At 42.1% G+C, this 14,434-nt stretch overlaps 1 protein-coding gene across 4 annotated transcripts in view; it reads right to left on the reverse strand.

Annotated features, from left to right (window-relative positions):
- GPM6B (glycoprotein M6B) overlaps positions 1-14,434 on the reverse strand; it is a 150,610-nt gene that overhangs the window by 32,597 nt on the left and 103,579 nt on the right. The window contains exons 1-2 of one of the 4 annotated variants that reach the window (XM_059909933.1): positions 10,740-11,098; positions 1,879-1,998 (exon numbers count right to left, since the gene is read on the reverse strand). The exons of 1 other annotated variant lie outside the window; for it this stretch is intronic. In XM_059909933.1, the coding sequence (XP_059765916.1) occupies positions 1,879-1,998; positions 10,740-10,800 (181 nt within the window). In that variant the 5' untranslated portion in view covers positions 10,801-11,098. Of the gene's footprint in view, positions 1-1,878; positions 1,999-10,739; positions 11,099-14,434 lie in introns of those variants that run through there. 2 more of the 4 variants (XM_059909934.1, XM_059909931.1) reach the window with 2 other exon arrangements.

The raw sequence follows: 14,434 nt of genomic DNA on the forward strand, positions 1-14,434 counted from the left end.
CGCTTTACCACCCAAATCCAGGAAAGATGCTTAGTTTTTTTCTTGATTTCTAACTGGGCTGGTGTCTTCCGACACATTCTTAAAATGAAGACCATTCTCTTTCTGGCAGTACTTTCGGATAATTTGGGGACCTTCTTGTCATGTTAGCAAGTACTGTTCATTCTCTCTCTCTCTGCCATTGAATTGTGCACACTTAAGTTTGCTTTGGCAGGGGGAGCGTTTTAAAAATTGCTTTGTTGAGCTAAGTTTACATAGAAAATTCACCTGTTTTAAGCGTGCAATCCAGGGGTTTGGAGTCCATTTACAGAGTGGTGTAACCATCACCACGATCTAATTTTAAAGCATCTCCATCACTCCACAAAGGATCCCTTGTAACCACCAGCGGTCACTCCCCAAGCCGTTCTCCCCCAGCCTCTGGCAAACACTCAGCTATTTTCTGTCTCTCTGGATTTGCCACTTCTGGATATTTCTTATCAATGGAACCCCTACGGTATTTGTTCTCGTGTGTCAGCGTTTACTCAGCATCCTGTTTCTGAGATCCATCCGTGTCGCAGTGTGTATCGTGGGTACTTCATTCCCTTCCACTGCTGCACAGTATTCCACTGTATGGATACGTGTCTAATAGTAATTTTTTAAAAATCAAGATTCCAGAACCTTCCGTCCTTCGAAGGATCCAAAAGAACAAATGTCTGATGGCATTTCTTGCTCACCTCTTCTAACTGGCACGACACAGGCACACACAGAGCTGGCACCTACTAGCCAGAGGCGGAGGGAAGGAATCCGTCACTCAAGATGTAGAACTAATTCCAAAGTCAGAGTTCATGTTAATTAACCTGAAGCCACAATTTAGGTTTTAAAGAAAAGATTTAAAAATCATTAAATGAATCACAGGTGGTCTGACTTTGTAACTCAACGTGTGTCTTAACGTTGTACCTCAGGATCGCTCTTTCTAGACTTGCAGGTTCTATGTGGTCATTTCTGATGTATTCCTGCAGAAGTAAGCAAACATTTGGGAGGAATGCTGCTATGGGCTCACACAGAATTACAGCGATACTTGAAGCCTGTTGTGTTTCTCTGACCCACCACCATCCCTTTATATTCACATTTTAAGTAACTAGAAACCACTGAATTTTAGCTCACTGAGCTGCGTATGAGGATGCTTTGTGTGGACTTTGAGGATGTGGAGGGTGGGTGTGCGTATCGCTCGGCTTTCTCCCCTTCCGGGTCCCCACGTGGGCTGATGCACAGCTCACCCAGACCCAACACTCAGACGTTCCGAGAGACCAGTGCTCCTCCTGAGCAAGGAGACTGGAAACCGGACCCTGTGGACCTACCTGATGGGATGGCGCACCCAGGTATCTGCTCCTCATTTCATGGGCTCTGAGTTTTCCTTCTCAAAGGCAATGGACTGACGTTAAATCAGAGCGTTGCAGAGCAGTGTGGCCAGAAAGACATTTGGGGACATTGACAGCACCCTCAGAGCCCAGGCTCCTCAAATGTCCTGGCTCAGTTCTTGGTCCCATGATGGGCATGTGTAACGCCCCCCCCCCAACCCATTATTGGTTCAGATATTAGAAATTTCGTGCTTAGCCCCAAGGCATACCTCACTGTACACTGCTCCTTTTGAGAGGAGGTGAGGGGGAGGAAACAGGGAGGAGGGAGAAGAGACAGGTGAAAGATGGGGTGGAATGGAAAGGAAGAGAGAAAAAGAAAGAGGATGCAAAAAAGTTTTAAGGGGCTAATTCCACCCCTACCCCTGGGAACAAATTAATGCATCAAGCAAAACAGAAAACAACACCAAACCGAAAGAGCTATCACAAATCATATTAAAGATAACAGTTGACTTGCTGTGCAAATTCACCCCGAGGCTGTATTTACCTGGACTGCTCAAGAGGCTAGCCCTGTCCCCCAGGGTTGGCACGGGACGGTACTGGTGGTTCTTTGAGCCTGGGTACATCCAGTGGTACCTGCCAATTTCCATTTCAGCTCTGCTGTTCACTGCCAATTTCAGGTGGCAAAGAGTCAGTGTCTCTATCTCCAGCAAAGATTCTACATCAGCATTTTAATTTATTCTTTTACCATATAGTTCAAGGAAACGGGGAGTTCACAAAATATGCTATTGAATTGCAACCTTTCAATATCACCTTATCAACTCAGCATAATACACGGAGAATGTTAGTCTCCTCCCTCCATTTTTCAATTTAAGTTGACAAAAATCACCAATATTGTCTTTTCTTTCTGTATTTTCTCCATCTCCCCCCAAGTCCCGTCCCTTAGAATGATCATTTTGAGCAGACACTATTTATAAGGAAAATCTGGCTTCTCACCATCGTAGGTTTCTTTCTGTTTATTTCACTTTCAGACCCACAGAGCACCATCATTATTGCAGCTACATAAGCGAGGGTGAATCCAGGCTTGCTATGACGGCGCCTAGTTCCAGCCTGCAAAGGATGGCCAATGACCCCCTGGTCTGCTGAACCTTGGATGAAAACTCCTGTCCTTCCACTGACATCTGCAATATTCTCTGTCACCTCATCTTATCTAAGCTCAGGACTTCAGAGTCTAGAATGTTCCAGATTAAATCCTCTTCCAATGATCTCCCAGTGTCTTTTTTTTTTTTCTTTTTTTTTTTTTTTCCAGTGTCTTTATAGAGAAAGGGCTGCTGGTCTTGGGCTTGAAGCACTGCTTCTTCCCACACGAGGTGACAAGTGGCCTCCTGGAGACTCAGGTCCTTATCTGGTAATCTGACGATATATCTTACTTCTTAGGGGATTGGAGAGAAAAATATCCATCAACTTGCCTGACACAGAATCAGATGCTGGTAACTATTAGTTGAATTACAACCTTGAAATCCCTAAGAGACCATAAGGTCACTATGGCCAGTTTACAGCTGGGAATCCCATCAAACCTAATGACGGGTTACGTCCTCTGGGGTGCCACAAATATTCAAGGATTAAAAAAATGGTGCTGACATTGATGTGGGTAATTATTCCACCAGAAGAGCAGGTTATAATGCCCCATTGGGCACCTCAGACCACTGAGGAAAAGGACTGAGCAAACTGCCATGTTGTGAGGCCAGAAGGCGATTGCCCTGACTGGGTCCACTGAAAACCTCACCAGCTGTTACGAAACCCCACCTCTGCTCTCCACAATCTCTGAAAACTCTCAAGGTATTTCCACTCGGGAAGTGGAGACCTACGTTTCTAGGTGGTGTTTTAGAGCAAACCTTCTTGGCTTCAAGGTAAAGTAAAACTGTCTTTTAGAGACATTGAAAAGACAGTTAAAGACTTTTAAAGACATTTGAAAGGGGAAAAAACGATGCGAGGACAAGATCAGAACTGCACAATGAAAGTATTTTTACTGCTGCTGGTTTTGTTGCTAAAGAACGTGATGACGACTCTAATTTACAGCGTGCTCACGGAGTGCTGGTCACCAAGCAAAGCACGTTGCACTCGTTACCTCAGGATTTTTTTTTTTTTTTTTTTTTACACAGGTCTAAAGGTTTTTGTTCTTTTTTTTTAACGTGTAACATAGGCAAAATTATCTAAGTCAATACATTTTTAAGGACTGTCACCTGTTCTGATTCTTTCCACCGCCAGTCACCTTAGTACCTCCAATGTTTGAGTCATAATCACGACAGCCCTTTCAAAAAGAATCTTTGCTCAATCTACAGCTGTCATGTCAGTCGGTCCACAATTTCTTTAGTTGGGCTTCTTGGATCTCCCATGGAATACTGGACACACTTCAAAATTCCCCGCTGGTAATCTTGGGGATCCAATTTCCTGAAGCAGTTTATTTTAGGACCCTGTTTAAGGGTCAGAGGAGATGGATCTGCCTGGTCCTGAATTTCAGACGCCCTCTGAACATGCACTGAGTTCAAATCAGAGTCCCTCGTAAGCGATCACACCCTAGAACAGTTGGGATATGCCAATACCTACAAACGAAGAAGCCAAGCGCAACGGAAAGGTAAGTCACTTGCCCGCGATCACGCAGCCGGGGGCCTGTGCGCTTGCTGTGATTTTCTACTCTTCTGCTGAGGTCTCTTTGGAGGTGAGCTGTGCTTCTGTGCCTTGTAAAGACACCTGTCAGGTCCCAAGCTCCTGATGTTACTTCAGGGTTCTGAACTCTCAGCCTTTCCTGGATTCAGATTTTGGGTGAGTCTCTCTCATACATGGGTTGCGCTACATTCCCCGAAAGCGGAGAAACCAGGTGGGGCTGGTGGAGAGAACCAGAAGGAGGTCAAGTGGCCTCATGGTATGACCTGATTTCCTCTTGGTTAGAGTGGCTGTAAGCCCTCCGTGTCGACCTCAAGCAAGAGGATTCCAAGGAGCTCGATCACTTCTATCTGAAAAATTTTCATCCTCCTTGCAAAAAATTTCTCCCTCCAAGCCCAACACACAGTTGGTGCCCAGTCAATGTCTGCTGCATAAATATTTGCTTGAATGCAGGGGAGAATCCTGGGAGCTTGTGGATCAAGCAATGGGCCTCTAGGTCCCCCACCACCCTGACTGCACCCCAGCCAGGCCATGCAATTCAAGGGATCTTTGCACAGGATTCATCCATTCTCTGCCCGCATCTCTTCACGTAGGCAATCAGGCACAGGCTGCTTGGCACTGAATGAAAAACCATGGACTGCCCAGCGCCAATGTGTTTTCTGAGAAAAACAGGACAGCCAAGCCCGAGCCGCTCAATGCAGCCTAAAACTCCTCCTCCTTCCGGAGGCGTGGAGATGGGGTCAGCAAGTGGATGGATGCTTTCCAGTTCTACTGGGAAGGCCTTTGGACAACAATTCATCTTTAGATATGAAGGGAGAGAAAATCATGTCTATTTTATATTTCTGAGCCAAACTTAAATAAAGACATTAAATATCAAATTATAAAATTTCAAAGAGCACAGTATATGTTTTGTTTAAAAGGACAGGGTCCCAACGCTTAAAAGGGAGTCACATGACTGCAAGGAGAAGCCTCAGCTTCTGGGCCACCGTCAAGAAGTGGGAAAATGTACAGACCTAGGAAGATCCTGGCTTATGCCCTTCAGAGGGAAGCCTGCAAACGTTCCCCTTAGAGAGTAGAAGGGAGAGGTGGGCAGGAGACTGAGCGGTATTCTGGAAGAAGCACAGAAGACTGTGACATCTCAGGTACTATTTATGGATGGGGCTGAGGTGAACGGTGGTGACTGATGGCGAGACACACAACTGGGTGGTCATCGCCAAAGTAGGTATGACAAACGATGGGGACCTGAGGAAAAGAAATCAAAATAATGCTGTGTACACTCTTTTCCCCCATTTACTCAGATGACGTAATTTAGGGACAAGGCTGAATAACTAAACTGCAGACTGGTATGCTTTCTGCCATCTAGGAAATTATCACTGGAAGCAACTAAATGACAAAGACTGAGCTTCCTATAAAGACTATACTCACTGGGCCAGGTCTCTGAAAGCTACATCAGTCCTCCTCCATTTTTAGCTAGTACTTAAAATATTAAAGGAAGCTGTAACACCACTATAGAATATAGCAGAGGTCGGCCGATGACGGCCACCTGGTTTTGTAAATAAAGTTTGATTGCAATACAGGCACACCCATTTGTTTATCCACTATCTGTGGCTGTTTCATGCTACCCTGGTAGTTTTTTTTTTTTTTTTTTATTCTTATTAGTCATCCATTTTATACATATCAGTGTATATATGTCAATCCCAATCTCCCAAATCATCACACCACCACCACCACCACCCCGCCGCTTTCCCCCCTTGGTGTCCCTATGTTTGTTCTCTACTTCTGTGTCTCTATTTCTCCCTTGCAAACCGGTTCATCTGTACCATCTTTCTAGGTTCCACATATATGCGTTAATATACGATATTTGTTTTTCTCTTTCTGACTTACTTCACTCTGTACGACAGTCTCTAGATCCATCCACGTCTCTACAAATGACCCAGTTTCATTCCTTTGAGTAGTTACAACAGACTGTGTGGCCCACAGAGCCTAAATATTTACTCTTGGGCCCTGTACAGATCAAGTATGCTGACCCTTGATATCAAAGATAGCTAGTAAGGCTTGAATATACAAAAAAAGTAATGCAATTAATCAAATCAGCCTACAAAATAGGAAAGTATTTTATTTTCTCTTATCACATGTTCTCTGGGCTAAGGGTCAAAATTCTCCTCTTGGGCATCATCAATTCTCCTCTTGCCACAAATCAGCAAGATTATTGTTAAAACCAAGATTATACTCCACAGAATGGTCCCTCAGATGAGTTGGCACCCTTCCGCTCCTATGACGTGAGAGGACAGAGGAAGGACGATGTTTCAAAGAGGAACATTATTAAATGAATAAATAAATGAACAAATGAATACACAAGCAGGTACGTTTGTGAAGCTGGGATTGTAGCCTCTCTCTCTTAAAAGCCACCTTCTTCCTCTGTCCCACAGCCATCCTTATTCCTGGCCAACCATCTCACATGGAGGTACACTGGGTCCCGAGGAGAAAAAAGCAAGGGAGTATCTCAGAACAGTCCAATTTTTCACCAGTCCCAGTGAGGGGAAACTTACGTCATGGGGACACTGGTTATGTCACATGTTCTCAGATACAGCAAGGCTGATAAGTCACGTTATGAAGATTATTTACTTTAAACTAGCGTGTACTTCCAAATAAGAGAGGAACACAATTTTTAACGTTAACAATCTGAATTCAAGATTTCCACTCAATTTCAAGGAAGGCAAAGCTACATTTCCAGAAATGAGTCCGAATTCTTTGTCTAATGAATGAGCAAGGCCGAGTCTTTAAAAGGATGCTAATGGAAACTATAATATCTAAGGAGGAGAGAGGTACCAACTGGCTTGCTGAGATCTCCTCCACATTTAAATTTTCTAAAAAAAAAATAAAATAAAAGCAAGCTGTATCATACCTACCACATATGTCCAGCACCATCTGGCCGGCCCCGCTTTTCTCTACAGTCTTATCCCCAGACACCCTCTCTTCAAACGTCCTCCTTGGCAGATTCTCATAGGAAAAAACTGCATCTACAACCTTCTCCATACCATATGTATGTAATCAAGTCAGAAAACGTCAATAAAAATCTCAGCATCAAATAATTCATAAATCACCAGGAAGAGTGTAACATGTTAAATGTGTCCCTCTGGGTTTTTAGCCTACAGATCATATATTCTAGAGGAGTGCTTTCCTTCCTAAACAACAATGACAAAAAGGAGGGCCAAAAGTGTACATCTTTTGCTACATTAAAAAGAAAAAAAAAAAAAAAAAAAAACCCAAACACCTAAGACATTATACCTATTTGAGTAAAAAGATTTAAATGGATGTGTTCATTTTTTAATCAGGTCAACCATTTGAATTCATTTCTTACTTTGACTATGTCCTGTAATTTATTTTAAATTACACATTATTTCTGATTTTCTACATTTTTCTTTTTATGTGCTTAGAAATTTAATTTGATACCTGGAGTTCTGAAATTTATTTGAGCAATGATTCATAGGAGCTTAACTAGCCTGACTACAATTGTTTCCGTAGATTCCAATTTCCTACATATAATAAAAATAATTTTCTTAACAGATACTTAGGGTTTTTTCCATCCGATAGAACAAGTGATTCAATTGTTTTTCTGCCTCTAGATTACACCCTCCCAGCGATTCTCGATGCCTTGGTTTTCACAAATGAATTGACATCAAGTAATACTGCACAGTAATAAATAGAAACCTCACTCTCATCTCTTTAATATTGAGTCCCATGATCCAGTTGCTTTCATTCTGTCTTATTCATTTCCTCCACTTATTTCATTTCAGTTAATCTGCTCACTCAATTCTCGACACTTTGATTTAAGTTAATGCTTCCGATTTAAAAACTGTCATTTGTAATAATTTGGCATTTCTTACATCCGTCTGAGAAAACCTTCTTGCTTTCTGTAAAAATTCCTGAATAACTGCTAAATTACTTCTTGTGAATTTCGATCATCCAGTAGGGTTCTGTGACAAAAGCTATGAGGCTGTTTAAAGAAACAGCTCTCTTTGTCCTGCTGAAACTCCTGGGAAGTGACACCAGCTGGAAAAGTTGAGGTCAGCTTATAAAGCTAAGTTTAATTTGTATTCTTAGTAAACACTATAATAATTATCTGAAGCCATTAATCTACAAGCTACTGGGTATTAGCCACTGGGTAATAATACTCCAAATTCAGAGACAAGTATTGCCCGTACCACCAACTATGACAACAAATGGGAAAGGAAGAATGGGGGGGGGGGGGGAAATACATGTGCGTTAAAACTCTGTGGGAAGTGACAAAATGTAGAGGATTCGATTTAGCAAATTAAATCCCTTTGCTGAAAGGCTTAAAAGAAAAAAAGGAAAAAAAAACCCCACAGATTCACCCACTCAAGAATTATATAATGCATTCTGTGTCAAATTTGTAAATGTTAACGTCAATGAAGTAAACACTGATTTTATAAATTTAAAATTAAATCTAAAGGAATCCTGGAGGGGCAAGCAGCTACAAACATGTTTATCATTTTATGCCTCTGTGTGCCTTGCATGACAACGGGCGAACAAACTGGGCAAACTACAAAGATGATACTCATGTGAGCTTTGACCCTGCGTAGCTGGCAGATGAACTTGTTCGTCTAGACGAAGCTTAGTAGAGAGGCTACCCTCCAGATCAACATTTCCGGTGGGTCACGGGGCTATCAGAACCCCTGCTGCTGTGGTCAAAATCCATCCCGTGGCCCGTATTCTTACTCAAGCATGTATTATATATGTGACGGTATCTTGCAGTAACTTCGTATTTTTGAATTACTTAACAAACAGCTAGTGTTTATCCATTATTGTAGTTTTTAAAGTTCCTCCAGGAATTATCTTCTGCTTCTAATTTTGTTTCTGAAACCATAGCTAACGAGGTTTCATATACAGATTGCCAGGGATGTAGTGGCAGCCTGTAGATTTCGGTATTAAATAATAAATATTTAATTGACATAAAAGAATAGCACTCCATAAGAATAAATGAAGGTGAGAACCACAAACGCGTAGTAAGGATTTTTACATCGATTTTCTGCCCCTTTCTTGCTTTTGGAGAGAAAAACGAAAGGTATGTTTTTTGCGGAGACCAAAGTGGTTTTATCTGCCGCTGGCAAACACCACATTAATAAAAAGTGTGTTCTAAGCATCTGTTTTAGGGAAAAATCGCTACAACTGTGATTGGCTTCCTCACAACAATGCTATTATTCCATGATTATATCCCCCAAGCTTTGTCTCTAATCGTCACGGAAACGAGTCTTTAAACTTTTATCTCAGTTCCTCGACTTTATAAATATTCCCAAGAGTTTCTCTTACTGCTATTTGGTCATTCATGTAAATGAAAAGAAATATACATACAAGAAAAGGCAGGGGGTTTTGGGGGGCTGGTTTTTGTTGTTATTGTTTGGGGGGCGGTAGGTTTGATGCAGGGATTAAGCTCAACTACCAATTTTAGAAATCTAAGTGCTACATACTTAATGCCACTGAATTATTCACCTAAAAATGGCTAAAATGGCACATTTTATGATCTGTATATTTTATCATACTTTAAAAAGCAATTAATTTAAAAAGTGAAACTGCTCTGTTTAGGAGAGAATGTTATTCAGGGATTGCCCTACCCAAGCATGCTGGTATGGTGAGATTCGTGAAATTGCCGTTTTTGTAGGTGTAAAATGGTTGACTGTCAGCAATTTCAGACCTACATATTCTTATATAAAACATACCTGTACCTCTATCAGGGAGAATGACTATTGTTTAGTGACGGTCAGTGGATGTCAGGGTCATGAGAAATAACCCCAGCACGGGTAGCTTTTGAAATAAGAGCCACTGCAGGTACAGAATATGTTCTTGCGCCTTTACAGCAGTCTGTAACTTTTGGTGAGGGAGATAAATTACAATGCAGTGAGATGCTCTTAACCTCACACGGGCTGAGCTGATTCCACGGGGTGGCAAACCTGAATCGGTCATTATCTAGGAAAAGACACATTAATTTTAGCTTCTATTTTCTGCCATCTTCTTACCGCAAAACACTTTACTTCTCCCCGCAAAAACCATTCCGTACGTCAAGATCAGGATGTTTTCTGAGATGCCCTTTGAGGAACAGGACCGGTGTGGATTTTCCTCCCACAAATCTCCAAGTCACAGATAGCAGACACCCCGCACCTCCCCGCCAACGCCTTCCATCAGCACTAGCCGACAGAGCTGACGTTCCCTCTCTCAAGCTCCAACTGTAAATGGTTATTACATATCAGAGTCAGGGTCTGATACACGGAAATAGCAATCGTATTAAATACGAAAATAAGAGAATGTCCAAAATCACTACCGCATCAGCGGAACCGAAGCGTATCTAATACGCGTGCCCCTCCATTAGCAGAAAGCAATGCATCCCACGTCCCTGGGATATAACATGCGGAACCTAGGACCTCAGTTCGGACTCATTATAGTAATTAAAGCAGACAGTTTCCCCAATCCAGCTACCCAAGGTGACAGACTGCGGACCTCCTTCTGTGCAATACCACGTTCGGGAGAAGGGTTTGGACCAGGATTGGACCGGAGGGAGGCTGCTCTATTCACTTAACATCAGCCTCCAGGAGAAAAACCACCCTGAAAGCCAGACCAGGCCATCCGGATGGTTTCAGAGCCGATTCTACACGAGACGCAAACCGGGCTACCCCTTTTTAAGCCCCCAGTGAAAAGCTTTAAACAGGCTATTGTCAGAGCCCTGGGTACCTTTTCTCTCTTGGCTTTGTTCAGTATTTTCCTCGGCTGCAGTTTCCATGGCTGGCTTCATACCATCCACCAAAAATGCTTTGCCCGCTCCCCCCAATACACACTTCTCCCCCTCCTCTTCCTTTTCTTTTGGGCTCCCCTCCGGCTCTTATTTACACCCGCGTGATTGAGAGCTTCTGTTCTTCACTACAGAAGATTACAGTCCCTTCCAAGATGCAAAAGTCTCGTCGGCGTCAATCCCCCTCTGCCTACTGGTCCAGAAAGATAGCTGCCAAGGAGCCGGCAGCCGTACGTCACGGAGAATCCGGTTATAAAACCGCCACCGCCTGCCCGCCGGTGCCGAGGCCCGATGCGGCTCCGGGGGAGGCGGGGGGCGGGGGGTGCCGCGCCCCGACCGACAGGGCTGCGCCTCTGGCCGGCCTACGCGTGCGCTCCGGCTCCCTCCTTCCTCCTCGCCAGCTGCACCCGATGAATGCTAATTAATTCTCCCAGGAAAGAATAGATTTGTGACATCACAGCAGGGGCTGTGGAGCTGAGAGGAGAGAGCCCCCTCCCACCACGTGACTCAGCGATCGGCCGGTGTGTGTTCCAGCAGAAAGCGTGTCTTCGCACAAGCAAACTCTTTCTTGCCCCCTGGGACCCCTTGGCGGGGCATCACCGTTTGTTTTATTTCATTTACCCCTGACCCTGGCAGGATCTACTCAAAGGACTTGCCCAGGGTCTCCATTTTCTTTTTCTTTCTTTAATATGTGTCTTTCCATAAGAAGACAAATATCATACGGTATGACTTATATGTGGAATCTAAAAAATGATACAGATAAATGATTTACAAAACAGAAGGAGACTCACAGATATAGAAAACAAACTAATGGTTACCAAAGGGGAAAGGGGAGGGGAGGGATAAATTAGGAGTTTGGGATTAACATATACACACTACCATATGCAAAATAGATAACCAACAAGGCCCTAGTGTATGGCACATGGAACTATACTCAGTATCTTGTAATAACCTATAAATGGAAAAGAATCTGAGAAAGGATATATATATGTATAACTGAATCACTGTGCTGTACACCTGAAACTAACAACACTGTAAATCAACTATACTTCAATTTTTAAAAATGTGTCTTTCACACAACCTCTAGCGAGCTAGCTACACTGACTTGAACATATAAAAGAGGGAAGAAAAAGTACATAAGGAGGAAGAGGACCCAAACATAGATTTAACAACAGCAGTGTAGCAATTCAGCAACAGAATCTATTTCCTGGTCTATAGCTAACGTATGTGATAGTAAGAGAAACTTCAGCTCAAGCCCAATTCATACAAAAGTACCCATCCCTATTTAAAAATAATGATAATATGCTTATTTTTAAATAATAATGAGCTACCAAAATAATATTATTAAAATATCAATAATATTTTGGTGACTCCTTAGAATGAAAAATCAAAACAGAGTGGTTTTTCTTATTGGATGTCGTTATTTCTATATGGAACTTTATTCCTTAGAACCCCCGAGTCAAAAGGCTGTTCTCAAGAGCGTTCTAAATGCTCAGCAGAAAGCCTGTTGTAACAACGATTTTGATTGCTGCTTTCACAAGTCTTCTTGCATCCCCAGATACTATTGGACCAATGTTCCCAGCCCATCTAAGCATATAAGCTTTTATCGTGGATATAAGCCATGTTTCCAAGCACCGTTAATTTCTGCACCATTTTTAAAGCATTTGTCTGACCCACTTACCTTCATTGTCCCTACTTAAAAGATTTCTAGAAACTCAGTATAATACCCTCAAGGTCCATCCATGGAGACTAAGTGAAATAAGTCAGACTGAGAAATACCACCTGATTTCACTTATATGTGGAATCTAAAAAACAAACCAAACAAAATAAACAAAACCCAGACTCACAGATACAGAGAAGAGACTGGTGGCTGCCAGAGGCGAGGGGGATGTGGGGGGGTGGGGGGGGGGGTGGGGTGAAATGGGTGAAGGAGATTAAGAAGTACAAACTTCAGTTATAACATAACAATAAGTAAGTCACGGGGATGTAATGTACGGCATGGGAAATACAGTCAATAATATTGTATTAACTTTGTAAGGTGACAGACCTTAACTCGACTTATTGTGGTGACCATTTTGCAATGTATACAAACATTGAATCACTATGTTGTACACCTGAGACTAACATAATATTGTATGTCAATTATACCTCAATAAAAAAAACTTCTAGAAACTCAAGTCAAATACAGGGATGACCACTGATAAGCATAGGGTGAAGGGCTCCTGATTCAGAAGAGTCCACTAATTGTTTGGGTTGGACACCCATCTTAGAAGCAAACATAAAGACAAGTCAGAGGCCACCCTCTCTTAAAAAATCCTCTCCCAAGTTTTGAGGGTCTGTTGCTCAACACTTTAAAAAAAAAAAAAAGTATAAGATCCTGAATCAAAATCCTCTAACAACCTGATCTTTTAATGCATTAGTTTTAGATAATCCCCGAAAGTCTTCTACATTCAATACCTCTGGCCCTGCTGAACCAGAAAAGATTTTGAAAACCAGTTTAGCCTGTTCCAATATTTTCTTTTCATTTTACATCTCATTTTCCACTTTAAGCATCATCCTAGGCGACCACGCCCACAATCAACTATCCCCTTAAAATACGGCCCCAGCCAACTTTATTGTCTCACGGCGAGGGGATTGAGAAGCACGGCAGCCTACGATTTCAGACTTGCAAAAAGAGATGCAGATATGATGTAACTAGCCTGCAAAGGAAAACCTGATGATATGTCCAAACACGATGGTCTTCAAACATTTTTGCAAAGACGGCTTAGATACATTCAGGCAGGAAGATGCCTATTGTTGTTTTGTGACAGGATCGTTCTCCCTCAGCAGTTCAAGTGAGAATTAATACCAAAACAAAATTCAGTTCAACACAAAAGGGAGCAATTATGATTAGCTACGTTATCGGGTTTTATTTAAAAAGTGTAATCATTCAATCAAAAGCAAAATCATTCAATTATAGAACTGGCAGAATAGAATAATTTGGGGGGGGCTATTAATTAAGAATAGCGTTTTACAATGTTGGTGGAAGTGGGCAGGCAGAATATGAAAGACATTCTAAATTCAAGGGCAACTCTAGTTCTATATGAGTCATGGAAATCACAACCACTGGACAAAATATTCACAAATTCTCCAGTTGATACTTTGATCTTCTTTTCACCTTGAAAAACTATAAATAGACTCTTCATCGCTTTTGCCTTATTCACAACTTTATCGTTTTCTTTTCATTAGACAATGAGTATGACAGTTCTACAAGCTACCATTGTATCACTGTCTAAGCAGTCTCAAAACCTCACTGGTGCTTATAACAAATGATGTGAATCAGAAAAGACATGACAGAAAAATTGTTAACAGCCAGAAAGAAAACAGAGTATACACTGACAAGATTTCTAAGGTCTGCATCCATTTTTGACCAGAAAAATTGACTATGTAGAATAAGTAGGATGGGAAATGTCTCCCCGAGCTGAAAATTATTCTTTGAGCCCCACGCTTTAAGGCAGTCTGGTTGAAGGTACGAATACTTCTGAAAGCCAAAACAGGAATAACAAATACTGATACAAACTGGATATATTAGACTCAACCATACAAGAATGCTGATATTGACTAGAAGAACGGTAGTTTTGCATGGTTCCACCAGGTA

Source organism: Balaenoptera ricei, chromosome X (assembly GCF_028023285.1).
Source record: "Balaenoptera ricei isolate mBalRic1 chromosome X, mBalRic1.hap2, whole genome shotgun sequence".
In the NCBI taxonomy this organism is placed as follows: Eukaryota; Metazoa; Chordata; class Mammalia; order Artiodactyla; family Balaenopteridae; genus Balaenoptera; species Balaenoptera ricei.